This window comes from Conger conger, chromosome 14 (genome assembly GCF_963514075.1).
Source record: "Conger conger chromosome 14, fConCon1.1, whole genome shotgun sequence".
Taxonomy (NCBI): Eukaryota; Metazoa; Chordata; class Actinopteri; order Anguilliformes; family Congridae; genus Conger; species Conger conger.
Genome location: NC_083773.1, coordinates 27,449,829 through 27,463,294, shown reverse-complemented (window position 1 = coordinate 27,463,294; position 13,466 = coordinate 27,449,829). Strand labels below are relative to the sequence as shown.

Genomic DNA, 13,466 nt, shown 5'->3' with positions numbered 1-13,466 from the left:
ACACCACAAATGACACCAAACTGTTTTCCACAACATTAGCTATTTGAAGACACCAAACACTATGTGGAAAACCCACAATCTATACAGAACTATTTCAACTTAACAGGTCTGGGGGCATTCGATTGAGGTGGCAGAATTGCGCAGAGGCAGCGCAATGATGGGTGAAATAGTCCTGTATTGACAAGCACTATCTTTTCATCAAACATTGCTGACCATGGTAAACACAGACCATTTCCTTTTGGGGGTCTGCAGAGGCATACTTATGTGAAATGCCCTACAGGACAAAGGGCTTTGAAGCTCAAAAATCGTTTTGTGAATTTTTGTAATATGTTGATAGAAAAACCAATATAATTATGGCCAAGTTCAATTTATTTTGAACTATTTTTGTAGCATTTTTGCATTCAGCATGTTGGTGCAGACAGTTATCCCATATGACATTTTGCCAATTTGAAGTGTTTTCACCTGAGGTGGAGTGTGGTGAGAATTCTGGCACAAAATGGCAGCCAGGCATCACCCATTTGTGGTGGTTGAGGTTTCCCTCTCATCACTGTAAGCGCTTTGGGTGTCTAGAAAAGCACAATATAAATTTAATTATCTATCTATCTATCTAATAGTTCTTTACAAAGAATCAAATTATCTCGATCGTTTTATCATTTAACTCATGAAGGATAGAACTGTTTTTATATCATAAACGTGTTTCCAAAATAACACGTCACGTCATTGACCCATGTACAGCAGATAATTATGGGAAAGTTACATAATGTTCCAGCCTCTCCTCAGTCCCCTAGGCCAGGGGTCGGCAACCCTGGTCCTGGAGAGCCGCAGGGTGTGCTGGCTGAATGGTATTTTCAAAAATGGCCACAAAAGTTCAATAAACTGGCCACAATTAGCTTTTTACCAGTCAGATCAACTCTGACATTTCTAACTGCTACAGTGTAATGATTTGATACAATTGAAGTCACAAGACCACAATGAGAGTCCTTCAATTACCACCTTTTTTCAATGTTTCTTCAATTTGATTCCCAATCACAGCTGTTCCGACACGGTAACATCTTCCATCAATTCAGAGAGCCCTGGCTGGTTCCAGCCTCTCCTCAGTCCCCTAGGCCAGGGGTCGGCAACCCTGGTCCTGGAGAGCCGCAGGGTGTGCTGGCTTTCGTCTCCACCTTAAAATAAGCAACCGATTCAGACCCAAGAAACCAGGTGAGGTGAGTGAACCGTGTAATCAACGGCTTTCATTGATCAATTAATGGCAAGTAACAACGAAAGCCAGCACACCCTGTGACTCTCAAGGACCTGGGTTGCTGACCCCTGCCCTAGGCAGTGTGCAAGTACACAATCAATCACAATCACAGTCTTATAGTTTTCCAACTGGAGTGGCAGATGTCCACAACAGCCAAAAATCGTGAGGTAAATCGTGTGCATCTCTAGGAGCACCAAGTAGCTCCAACTCTGTTCAGTGCAGTTCACCTTAATATTGCAATAAGACAAAGACAGGTGGCCAACTTCTGCAGTGCAAATAACAGTTTAATTAACAGCTGCTACAGAGACCCCCATGCAGGTGTTTCTATGCATTTGCTACAATACACGGTAGCACAAACAGGCATAGGGTCCAGACGATAGGAATTCCACATTACATTTTAACTAAAGCACATCATCATTTCTAACACACCATTCCTGCAGTGAAATCAGTTTTATTCAATCTAATTTTTAGAGCCTATGCTTATTAGTCCCTCATTGCTGGTCTCCTGTCAATCCAAATGCAAGTGCTGCTGTCGCGGAATATATATATATATATATATTTTTTGTTTTGTTTTGTTTTTGTTTTTGTGTCTGTAAACAGTGGATTTGTTGTAAATAAAAGGTCACTGATTGGAAAAAAGAAATTATGAGTAAGTGTATAGCCTTTCTTGTAAGATACAAAATTGCTTCTCAAAAGGTAGGCTGGACCTAGGACAATGTAGCTTTTTGAAAATGTGATTATGATATGCAAAAAAAAACTCTTCAAATGCAACAAAATACTGTTGAGTATGCACATAGTACAGTTCCTCAGTACTAGTGTCTTTTCTTCAATAACACTGTTTTAAATGCAAATAATAGCATCAAGCCAAACATAAGATATAAAAAAGCCTTTGTGATAACACAAAACATAAAAAATGCAGGGTAACAAAAATGTAATGGACCATGTAGAAAAAGGCCATATATTAACCATAATACACAATATCATCAATCACAATATTTAAAATAATGAAAGTCATGAATGACTGTACTTTCTGACTGATTAATGAACTAAATATACTGTATAGCACACCTGTCTCTTCCTTGTTTGACATACTGGGCCTACAAGCTGAGATACAGCCATAGACATTCTACCTAATACGGCCAAGAAGTTCAACTCTGGCATTCCCTCTGTCCACTGTACTTGCTTGTCTAAGATATTCTTTTTGGCAACAGGAGTTTCTTGATAAGTGTCCTGTACTGTCTGCATTGTATGCTACAGATGTTATTTTCTTCAACCAAATCTTCATGAATGCTCATAATTAGCCATGAGATGAAAACACAATAAGCTACAACTCCAGAGACAGAACATTAGATGTTAAGGGTTAAATATCTGGTCAGAATGTCTGATCTAAAGCATAGACTGAAGATTTGCATACGATATACTTTTTTGGTAGTTTAACCATTTAAGTGCTATTTTTCAAAAATAGTAGGACATAACTATGCTCAACAAGTAATTTTACATTTATTTCAAACTTTTATTAGATTCACACCACTGCCAAAAAAAGACTTGACACAAGCCTAAACCTCAGCCATTATTGTGGAAAATAGGAGCCTGTAAGGAATTGAAAGATAAGAATTAAGGCAGTTGAACAATCTGGCATGTATCCTGAGTGTATTCCCACCAACTTAAAACGTTACCTAGCCACAGCCAACCCCTTTCTTCTTCCTCCTCTATCTGTCTAACATCCTGAACTGCTCCCTTTCACAAAAAGCACCTCCTGCTCCTTCTCTAATAAAAGCTATCCTATTACTTCCTGCAGTTGATCAATGCTCCAGAATACTCTAGTGTCCGGACCTTTGATCACAGCTGTTTACTCCCAGCATATTTTCTTCTCATTTTATATACATTTTACTTATTTTATAACTCCTGTTTTTATTCACATGCATTATATCCAAAGTACTTTGGGCATAAGGTATGTAATGCACTTCATAAATAAGGTTGTATCATTATTATTATTATTATTATTATTGTTATTAATATTATTGGTGTTGTCATCATCTCTTTTAGTGCCTGTATTTTATGCTCTTCTTTTTGGCTTGTACGGAGCTCTGTTCATTGGTTGGTCCTCCATCCCCATGTGTGGTGACCATTGAGATATAAGAACCGGAGACAGCTTCTGTTTATCAGATCCACGGATTCCTATGTTAGCTGCTCAAAAATATTACAATTTCGCCAGGGAAAATACACAGTTTTCAATGTTCAATTACATTTTGGTACAATTGTCAGGGGAATGCCAATCCCTGGTCCCCCGGTGTTGACAAATGACATTATTATGAAAGTTTGTGTGATGATGGAAGATATGCACAACCTCCTAAAATATGTCACGAAAATTCAAGGACAATAAATCATGGAAGCCAAGTGGAATGATAATAATAATAATAATAATAGTAATAATAATAATAATAATCCAGTTCTATTAAATTCAGTGATCATCTCCAAATGAGTGGTCCCACCCAAAGCAGTACACCAAGAGAAAAACGTTGTCTACATTTTCACACAGGACCAGACAGGGAACGGAGAGCTGCATTGTGGTGGGAGGGCAGGAAGGCAGCAGTGTGAAAAGCAGTGACCGTGGCAACCATGACTAATTCAATTAACCAGCCTCTTCTTTCAGCTCGTACCTGAAAACAAGAGCAGAAGAGAGGATATGACACACTAAGGCAGAAAGTGGAAAGTGAAACACAGACTTCACTATGCCCATTTTCACTCACCATATCATCATATCATCATATCATGGTGCAAAAATCTGGGCACCCCTGGTTTAAATGTCAGTTACAATGAATCTGTACATAATCGAAAGCAAACCTGAACTCTAAATGGTTAAACATGAGACGTTTCTGCTAATTTTAAAGCAAAATTGGTTTTTACAGGGGTTTTGTAAGGTTTTTAAAAAGATGATTACCAAGGCCCAGACCCAGGTGACTTACTCGTTAGGGCTTCAGTGAGTCAGGTCATTATAATTCCAGGGCTGAACTTTTTATTCTGAAGTGACCCCATGCCTTCTAAAGTATCCAACTGCAGTGGCTGTTCTATCTGGTATTAACAACCATGGGTTCCTCTAGTAACAGTTGTTCAAGTATGTCCGAATGTTTATTTCCACCACAAGGAGAAAGCTACAAACACTCTTTCAATGTTTCAAACTGCCTATTTCCACTGTCAGAAACATTGGAAAACGGAAGACAAATGGAACAGTTGAAGTCAAGGAAAGGTCTGGAAAACCAAGAAAGATTTCAGATAGAATGGCCCTAGACCTGATGAGAAATGCTCAGAAGAACACATCACTGCAAAGGAGCTGTAAAAAAAGTAGCATACACAGGTCTAGCTGTTCACAGGACAACAATACAATATACTTTAAACAGCAAAGACCTACATGGAAGAGTTGCCAGAAATAACGACTTCAACACAAAATTAAGTGTCTGAAGTATGCAAAAGAAAACACTGAGAAGCCTGAAGCCTTTTGGAACAATGTGCTTTGCACTGATGAAACCAAAATGGAACTTTTTGTCCACTAACAAAGAAAGTATGTTTTGAGAAAAAAGTGTAAATCCTTTGTAGAGAAGAAAGACTCTTATTGTTGTATTTGTCTGAGGAAGAGTTACAAGGTACTAACTGACAGGGTTCCAAAACTTTTTCACAGGGCCTATTTTGAAACTGTAAAAAATGTAAATAAAAAGTAATCTTGCTTTCAAATTTGAAGAATGTTTAACTTTAGAAATCTGATTTAGAAATCAGGTTTGCATCTGTTCACTTAGATATTAATTGTAAAAGGCTTTTTGACCAGGGGCGCCCACATTTTTGCACACCACTGTTTGACATGGTGTAAGTTATCATATTTATTAATTTTTTTGCATTACTGGTGCATAATCATTTCACTGCCTGTGTTCCTGGTACTTAAATGGCATTTCAGCATTCAGCCTTTCTATTTGGTGTCCAAGGGAGGGAGCACATGCAACAACTGCACTTCAGTAATGTCATGCAGTGGCAAAAAAAACAAAAAAATTCACTACAATCTGGAATGGCCAGTTGTAACTGCGCCAGGCGGTAGCCTGCATCTCCTCCGAAATGCGTTCAACCCGCCATTTTGCGCGGCTACTGCTACTACTCTCCCACTGGAGAGAAATACTGGTGCAGGCAGACAGAGCCCAGTCGACTGGAGGACCTTCCAGGAGACACCGCCCGGTCAATGACCATGCAGGTAACCCTACTTACCACTGTGTGACCCCCGAGGCCAGGTCAATCTGTGACAGATCAAGCTGTACCTGGAACAGAACAGCACAAAAGAGAGTGTTATGAAGGGTTAGACAGCACAGGTGGGGTCCAGAGGCCAGAAAGTAAAAGTCCTGGCATGTGTTTCTGCCACCCATGAACTCAGCCAGCTGATTTCACTGAATTGTTCTACCCCCATGGCAGAAGAATTGTGCCAATTAGCAAATCCAGGTGACTGGAACAAAACACTGGGGCGGACTTTTACTTTCTGAACCTGGATTTTCCACCTCCGATAGAGAGTTAAACCACAGGCATATTCACAGCAAATTCTGTGAAAAGGACTCTGTTCAAAACAACAGCCCTCTACACCAGCGTTTTTCTTAACTGTATTTATGTTTTTTTTAGGGAAGGCAGAGGTTGTTGGGAATGTGAACGAAACTCGCCATGGAGAGAAAAAACGGAGCCATGAAGGTGTGGACTGACCTTGCCGATGACCTCTCTGTCCCGGTTCATGAAGGACACTGTGTTTTTGACAGACAAATCCAGCTGTCTGCGTCTCGCCTCCTCCAGAGAGAGACTGAAATCAAACCTGAACAGGAGACACACAGAGGGAGTTGAAAGAAAGAGAGACCCAGACATAGTGGGTTTCGCAAAACCTCATTTGGTCAAGTAAAATACACAACACATATCACAAATACACAAACCACATATCAAGGAGCATACAGTATGGTCACATTAATGCCCAAACCATCATCTCAAAAAACACACCAGTAGCATACCACCACCACCAGTAGCAAGAGCCAGATTTTGCAATGCACAGTAAAACTGACATTTCAACAACATTCAGCCCATTTCAGCCTTGGAAACCTTGTGCAAACATTAGGCAGCATACATTAGTGTGCATTTTTCAGCATGTGCTCCTTGGAAAAGTGTAGAGAGATCAAAATGGGCACGATCCTGTTCACAATCCCTTCTCACCTTTCATTGTACTCTGGGCTGACCTCTCTCTTTTTGACACTGGTCTTTCTTTTGGTGGCCTTGTTCTTGTCTGGCAACAGGATAAGAGAGACGTAGGGGTCTGAGACTTCCCTGCCACCGGCTGCCAGGTGCCTGGAGACACAGTCAGACAGAATGCTCAGCATATTCAACAGTACTCAGTATGGCAATCCATTAATATGATTTGGTTCATTTATTTTTGCTAGGGAGGGAGCATGTGCAATATTAACATACATTCCAAAATGTTAAATCTACAGCACTGCACAAGATGCAACTAAACCCTTACTTTCCTCAGCAGCCCCTGGGCATGTATAACAATAAAATACATCATTAGGGAAACAGTAGAAAACAGAAAACAGAAGTGAACTGAATGGATACAGCAGGAAAACTGAATGGATTCAATCAACATTTGTCCTCAAAGTGCATAGCAGGCAGAGGTCGGCCAAGAAGAATACTGCTTGATGGGAAAAGTAAGTCTTGTGTTTCCTAGTAATATTTGAAGTTAGAATAATCAACGGACTACCCTTGAGGTGGTCCCAGCTGACACTCAAACTGACCTGCAGGCATGAACCGTGATGGCCAGCTTTCTCTCTTTGGTGAGGTAGGAGAGAGAGAGTTTTACCTGCCCCCTTTCCTCCTGTCCATCAGGCCTGTGAACACAGAGTAACACTGAGGAATCAGAGTGTGTGCTCTTGTGTGTGCGTGCGTGCATGTGTATGTGTATGTGTATGCATGCGTGCGTATGTCTATGTGTGTGTTTGTGCATGCAAAGATATTAATTTTCTCATTCTTCGAAATGTGAACAAATTGCCATTGTTTCTTGGCTTATCTCACCCCTAGTCGGGCACTAACCTCAGCCGTTTGGCTGCTGCACCGCTCGCCAGGGCACCCTGAAGGCCACCAGTCTCCACCATCTTAGTGTCAAGGATCTGTCACACAAGAAGCAAGATGATAGTCCATACTACTACTACCAGCAGCAATGCAAAAAATGAACCACTAAAGCAACGATACAAATGGAGTCATTACATTACATTGCATTATTGGCATTTGGCAGACGCTCTTATCCAGAGCGACGTACAGTTGATTAGACTAAGCAGGAGACAATCCTCCCCTGGAGCAATGCAGGGTTAAGGGCCTTGCTCAAGGGCCCAACGGCTGTGCAGATCTTATTGTGGCTACACTGGGATTCGAACCACCAACCTTGCCTGTCCCAGTCATTTACCTTAGCTACTACGCTACAGGCCACCACAGAGTCCTTCAGTATAATGAATAAGTCATAGTGCTGAACAGACATACTACCAGTACAGAAAACAGGCACCCTCACACAAATGCAGTATACTTACTTATTTGATAATTATGATAATTGAATAACTGTGAGTGTGTATTTGTATGAGTGTGTCACACACCTTGAGTTCAGCTCTCAGCAGAATCTGACTCTCAGATGAGACTCCATCCAGGCTCAACCAGCGGTCCAGTACCAGGCCCGGTTCTGACAGCAGCTGTCTGACAGGCAGAACCAGAGAGCCTGTGGGCTGGTCCCCAGTGTGAGTGAGCTGGAGAGAGAGAGTGAGAGAGAGAGAGAAAGAGAATAGGAGTAAGAAAGGGATAGATGAAAAGAGAGAGAGCCTTAACCAAATGAGCTGCCCAGCAGCCCACAACTTATCCCCACTCTGAGAATCTGAGAATCATCCTTTAAAAAACTTGTAAATTGTAAATTAAAGTCAGGAAAAGATTTTAAGTACCACTGACTTTTGGCTTGTAAATAACATTCACACTGGAGTCTGCATCCAGAGTTTTTATTATCACAATGTCTCACCTTCACAACAAGCATGTCATGATTAGGGTCATGAACCAGGAAGTGAAAAGCCTCCTTCCACTGAGGAGAAATGGAACGATCACACACCTTAAAAACAAGGAGAGGAGGTAGAGCTAAGTATTGCCCATTTCACTGATATCATGTCACAAACAACAGTAAAAATAATTGTTTTAGTACATAATGATTTACTTTTTTCCCTTTCTATGGAAAACAGATTCCTGCTTATTTCAATAACTGCCTCATAGTGGTTTCAATGTAGCTTGTGAACTGAGGTAACTTGCCAGTGTAGTCATGGTAACTATTTCAACATGTCTTACCTTGGTCTTGTGGGAGGTACCCAGCAGTACAAGCTCCGCCCCCACCTTTGGCTCCTTCCCACTTTTCTTCAGCTGAACACACGTGAGAAAATCAACATCGTTCACTGATCACAATTAACACCAACAAATTCACACTGCATTAGTTACCCACCAATCATCATCTATAGAACATCAAGTAACACTCCAAAATGTACACTGAATTTGTTCCCTGATAAATAGTAGTTTTAAAACTGTACATGCTTGTGTGAAAAACACCTGAACATATGAAATTGACAACATCTGTACACAATGACAAGAGATATGTGGGAAGGTGGTCTCACAGGCAGGCCGTGGGCGCGGTCCATGTACACAAACAGCACAGCAGCAGAGGGTACAGCCTTGTTCAGGTAGGACTGCAGGGACTGGAACTGCAGGACCTGAGGAGTGAGATTAGAAACAATGAGGATTGGGATTAATCAAATACATACAGACAGAATCTTTTCAGTCCAAATCTGTAAACTGCAGCTGGAATGACTGCTCTAAGACTGTAACAGAAAGATGGGCTCAGTAAGTGAGCAGAGTGAGGACTGGACTCACCTGTTCCAGTCGGTCAGGGTCTGAGACTTTGGGCAGCCACTCCAGAACCAGGTGAACACGGCCTGACTTCACATCATTCAGAGTGAACCACTGCAACACACACACAGGAGACAGGGTAATTATACCCACTACAAAACACACACAGGAGACAGGGTGATTATATCCACTACAACACACACACAGGAGACGGGAATTATATTCACTACAACACACACACAACACCCTCCTAAAAATGGTAATGAAAAAAACCCTTGATTGGTCGTTACATTTTGTTGAGTATAAAATAAGGAACTAAAACCAAAATTACCTGATCAGTGTACTGGGACCTGATGATGTCACCTAGACGGACGTTAAACCTGCCAAGACAATGATACAACATTATATCAAACCTGACACAGTCAATAACTTCATCAACTGTATATCTATCAATACAGAGACACTGGTACAAGTACAAAACACACATCAGTCAGAAGGTAATGGAGTCATAGTCAATTCAGGGCAAACTACAATATAGAACTTGCATTGACTGAATATATCAAAAAACCCCAGCCAGCACCCACCTCCCCAGGAAGTCATCACTGTCCAGATCTTTATCATACAGCTCAAACTTCACCTCCTGACCAGACAGTGGAGTCAGAATGACCTGCAAAATCACCATAATGTTAGTACCGCACTACAATTAGCCACTAACAAGGTTAATATCCATGCCGATACATTGTACTGTACCTCATACAGCTCATTCCAAGTGGGGTTGAGGTCCTTGTCAATCACCCGACTGCGGAAGCCCACACCTCCTATGTGTATGTTGACATAGGGGTCGCTCTTCCCCTTCACCATGCCGCCCATGAGGTTGTCCTTGGCGACCAGATTCTGTGCCTCCAACAGGATGATCCGCAGCACCCCCTGCAGGACAGACACTATTACTGCAGTCTCAATGGACTTACTGTGTGTACAATTTACCAAGGTGTTCGGGGACATTCTGTGCCATTGTATCAAGGGGGCCTGCCAACATGCGGTTCCATTGGTTAAATTCAGCTGTTTAAACATTGAATAATGCATCCAACACACACCTCAGATGCAAAGCTGGCGTCAGGAGCGGTCTGTTGGGGGCGTGTTATGGAGGGGCTGGGGACACTGACCCACCCAGGGACAACAGCTCTTTTCTCCTCATCCTCCTCAGGGACAGAGACAGGGGTGTGCGGAGTGACCAGGGTACTGGAGGGGTCTTTCTCACCGGCCCTGGGTTTGAGACAGAACACACTCCAATGATGTACGATAGGCAGGCAAGCAGCAGCATAGGAAGTGAATACATTCTGCTTGTCATAAATACAAAGGTTTCACCAAATCATAGCTGGACCAAATTCTAGCGGTACCTTCTTTGGTTACAAAGTTTTTTTTGTTACTGTAACATTACACTTATTATTGTTAAATAGTGGATATTTGTGGCACGTAATAAAGTATTTGATAGACTATCGAATAGGACTAACCTCAATCTGTATATGTGAAACCAACCCATTAAGACACAAATAAACATCCATTCATAGGAAGAATAAAAGACCCTTAACCGGTGGGGGTCACTAGAAAAGAGATGAAACTCACGCCCCTATCCAACTGAACCCACCTGTTGATGTGTTCTCCATGGATTCACAACAAACAAGCAATTTAATTATTTTCCTGTCTCTGAGGCACAGCATCCTGGACTCACCCCTGGGCAGGCCCCGCCTTGAACCACTCCTGCTCCTGATGGTCCTCTTTGATTGGGGGGGTGGGTTCTTCCTCCTCTTCCTCCTGGGCAGCTCCCACCAGCTCTTCCCGAACCACACCACGCTCCGCCATCTTTGTGTCCAGAAGCTTTTAGCATTGAAAAGTTGACATACAGAACAAAGATAGACCATCAATAAGTATAAGTGTGCAATGATGATTGTGTACTAGCCTACAGTCATTGGACTAACATCACCATGGCAAGTTACTATTGGTGAAATATCGGCGCTTCATCACATGTCAGCATGTGCACCCACTCTAGTACTGTACGTCTCACCTCAGTTGCAAAGCTGGGGTCTGGAGTGATCTGCTGGGGTCGTATTTCGGGGGGGCTGGAGACTTCGCTGACCCCACCAGGGGCGACCTCAGAAGCTGTTTCCTCCTCATGCCTCTCAGGGACAGACACAGGGAAGTGGGGTGTGATAGGCTCACTGGGAGCCCTGGGTACGAAGAGGAAAACACAAGGACCAGTGTCAGTGTTGCCCCAGAACGTGCTTATATTCTGTACATTTAACACAAGTTTAAAATAGGCCAACTTAACAAGAGAAAATTACAATCATCAACACTTAGTGCACACAATGCTGAATAAAGTTCATGTAAAAGGAAATGGTGAAACTGGAAATGAGGTGAATGATAAGGCAAGCCGAGCTGCAGAACTGTGTTACCACTGAAGAGCACACAGAGGAATGGATACTGGAAAAGAGACTTTTACAAAATCGAGAAGAGAAATTGAGAGGTTGTGACCCACCAACAATTGATGATTTGAATTATTCAAGAACACAGAGTCTGTGACTCACCCCCGGGTTGGCCCCGCCTTCAGCCATTCCTGCTCCTGATTGGAGGGTGAGGTCTCCTCTTTGACTGGGAGGGTGGGTTCGGCCTCCTCTTCTTCCTCAGCAGCTCCTACCAGCTCCTCCTGAAGCACACCGTGCTCCTTCATCTTGGTGTCCAGGATCTATCACAAAGCAACACACTCAGATGTACATTCTCACACTGATAACAGAGCACATATCCACACTATCGCTTGTGTGTGTGTGTGTATGTGTATACCTATAAACATGTGTTTATGTGTGTGCTTCTGTACACTTGTATGTTTGCCTGTATATATATATATATATATACACACACACCTTGAGTTCAGCTCTCAGTAGAATCTGACTCTCAGGTGGGACTCCATCAAGGTTCAGCCAGCGGTCCAGTACCAGGCCCGGTTCTGACAGCAGCTCTCTGACAGGCAGAACCAGAGAGCCTGTGGGCTGGTCCTCAGTGTGAGTGAGCTAGAGAGAGAGAGAGAGAGAGAGAGAGAGAGAGAGAGAGAGAGAGAGAGAGAGAGAGAGAGAGAGAGAGAGAGAGAGAGAGAGAGAGAGAGAGAGAGAGAGAGAGAGAGAGAGAGAGAGAGAGAGAGAGAGAGAGAGAGAGAGAGAGAGAGAGAGAGAGAGAGAGAGAGACATTAATTTCCATTACATAGTGTTTCCCTACTCCCACACAATTGGCATTTAATTTGATCTGGTGCCGTAATTTTGCTATAAAACGCTGTGAGCTAAGATGATAGAGCAGCAGCCTTTATAACTCCATGCAACTACTAAAAACACTTCACAAAAAATCACAAAACACACACAAGAATGCTTACCCTGACTAGAAGCGTGTCCATTTTGGGGTCATGAACCAGGAAGTAGAACGTCTCATCCCACTGAGGAGATGTGGAACGATCACACACCTTAAGAGAGAGATTGGAGGCACATTAGCCAGCCATTGAGACAGGATCATTATCACTCATGAACACTATAATACACCGCTATATATATATTCCATTCAGGTAGTGGAAATACGTTCTCATCACACTGAAAAAATTAAAACAGACTGAGAGCCAATCTGTCTCTATGTTTAGCTCAGAAGCTGCCACAGTTGGTTTGGACCAGACCTGGGAGAAATATGTAATCGCTTTGGATTCAAATACTACTGTGCTCGATTGATTTTCCCTGGTGCAATTGAGCCAACCAAAAGGACCAGAAGACAGCTTTCGGACTTTCTGAAAGCATTTCTTAGGTTTACTACACCAGACAGCTCAGTGAAACATAGAAAGGTTTTTGAATCCAAACAATTATGTATTTGACCAAGGTCTGATTTGGACGCTATGCAGAGCATATAGAGGGGTCTTGTGGGACGTTTTCCCGACCTTGGTCTTGTGGGACGTTTTCCCAACCACAAGCTCCGCCTCCACCTTTGGTTCCTTCCCGCTCTTCTTTAACTACACACAAAGTGAATTATATAGAAATTAACATTTAATATTCCTCCAGGGGGCACTAAACATATACACATCTTTATGCCAAAGAGTAACATCAATATATGAACACAACATATAGGAATTGTGGGAAGGTGGTCTCACAGGCAGGCCATGGGCGCGGTCCATGTACACAAACAGCACAGCAGCAGAGGGTACAGCCTTGTTCAGGTAGGACTGCTGGGACTGGAACTGCAGGACCTGAAGAGTGAGATTAGAGATTCATACAGA

General features: G+C 42.5%; 1 protein-coding gene across 5 annotated transcripts in view; it reads right to left on the bottom strand.

The window, feature by feature from the left end:
• Positions 1-1,506: 1,506 nt before the first annotated feature.
• The window catches only part of esyt1b (extended synaptotagmin-like protein 1b), a 40,721-nt gene continuing 28,761 nt past the window's right edge, over positions 1,507-13,466 (bottom strand). Inside the window, exons 50-71 of one of the 5 annotated variants that reach the window (XM_061219176.1) lie at positions 13,341-13,436; positions 13,131-13,202; positions 12,585-12,671; positions 12,085-12,231; positions 11,752-11,909; positions 11,232-11,394; positions 10,899-11,044; positions 10,264-10,432; positions 9,920-10,096; positions 9,754-9,836; positions 9,501-9,549; positions 9,194-9,283; positions 8,938-9,033; positions 8,618-8,689; positions 8,301-8,387; positions 7,891-8,037; positions 7,337-7,413; positions 7,042-7,134; positions 6,467-6,598; positions 5,972-6,077; positions 5,492-5,541; positions 1,507-3,903 (exon numbers count right to left, since the gene is read on the bottom strand). In XM_061219176.1, the coding sequence (XP_061075160.1) occupies positions 3,876-3,903; positions 5,492-5,541; positions 5,972-6,077; positions 6,467-6,598; positions 7,042-7,134; positions 7,337-7,413; positions 7,891-8,037; positions 8,301-8,387; positions 8,618-8,689; positions 8,938-9,033; positions 9,194-9,283; positions 9,501-9,549; positions 9,754-9,836; positions 9,920-10,096; positions 10,264-10,432; positions 10,899-11,044; positions 11,232-11,394; positions 11,752-11,909; positions 12,085-12,231; positions 12,585-12,671; positions 13,131-13,202; positions 13,341-13,436 (2,325 nt within the window). In that variant the 3' untranslated portion in view covers positions 1,507-3,875. The remainder of the gene's footprint in view (positions 3,904-5,491; positions 5,542-5,971; positions 6,078-6,466; positions 6,599-7,041; positions 7,135-7,336; positions 7,414-7,890; positions 8,038-8,300; positions 8,388-8,617; positions 8,690-8,937; positions 9,034-9,193; positions 9,284-9,500; positions 9,550-9,753; positions 9,837-9,919; positions 10,097-10,263; positions 10,433-10,898; positions 11,045-11,231; positions 11,395-11,751; positions 11,910-12,084; positions 12,232-12,584; positions 12,672-13,130; positions 13,203-13,340; positions 13,437-13,466) is intronic. The other 4 variants (XM_061219177.1, XM_061219180.1, XM_061219181.1 and 1 more) reach the window with 4 other exon arrangements.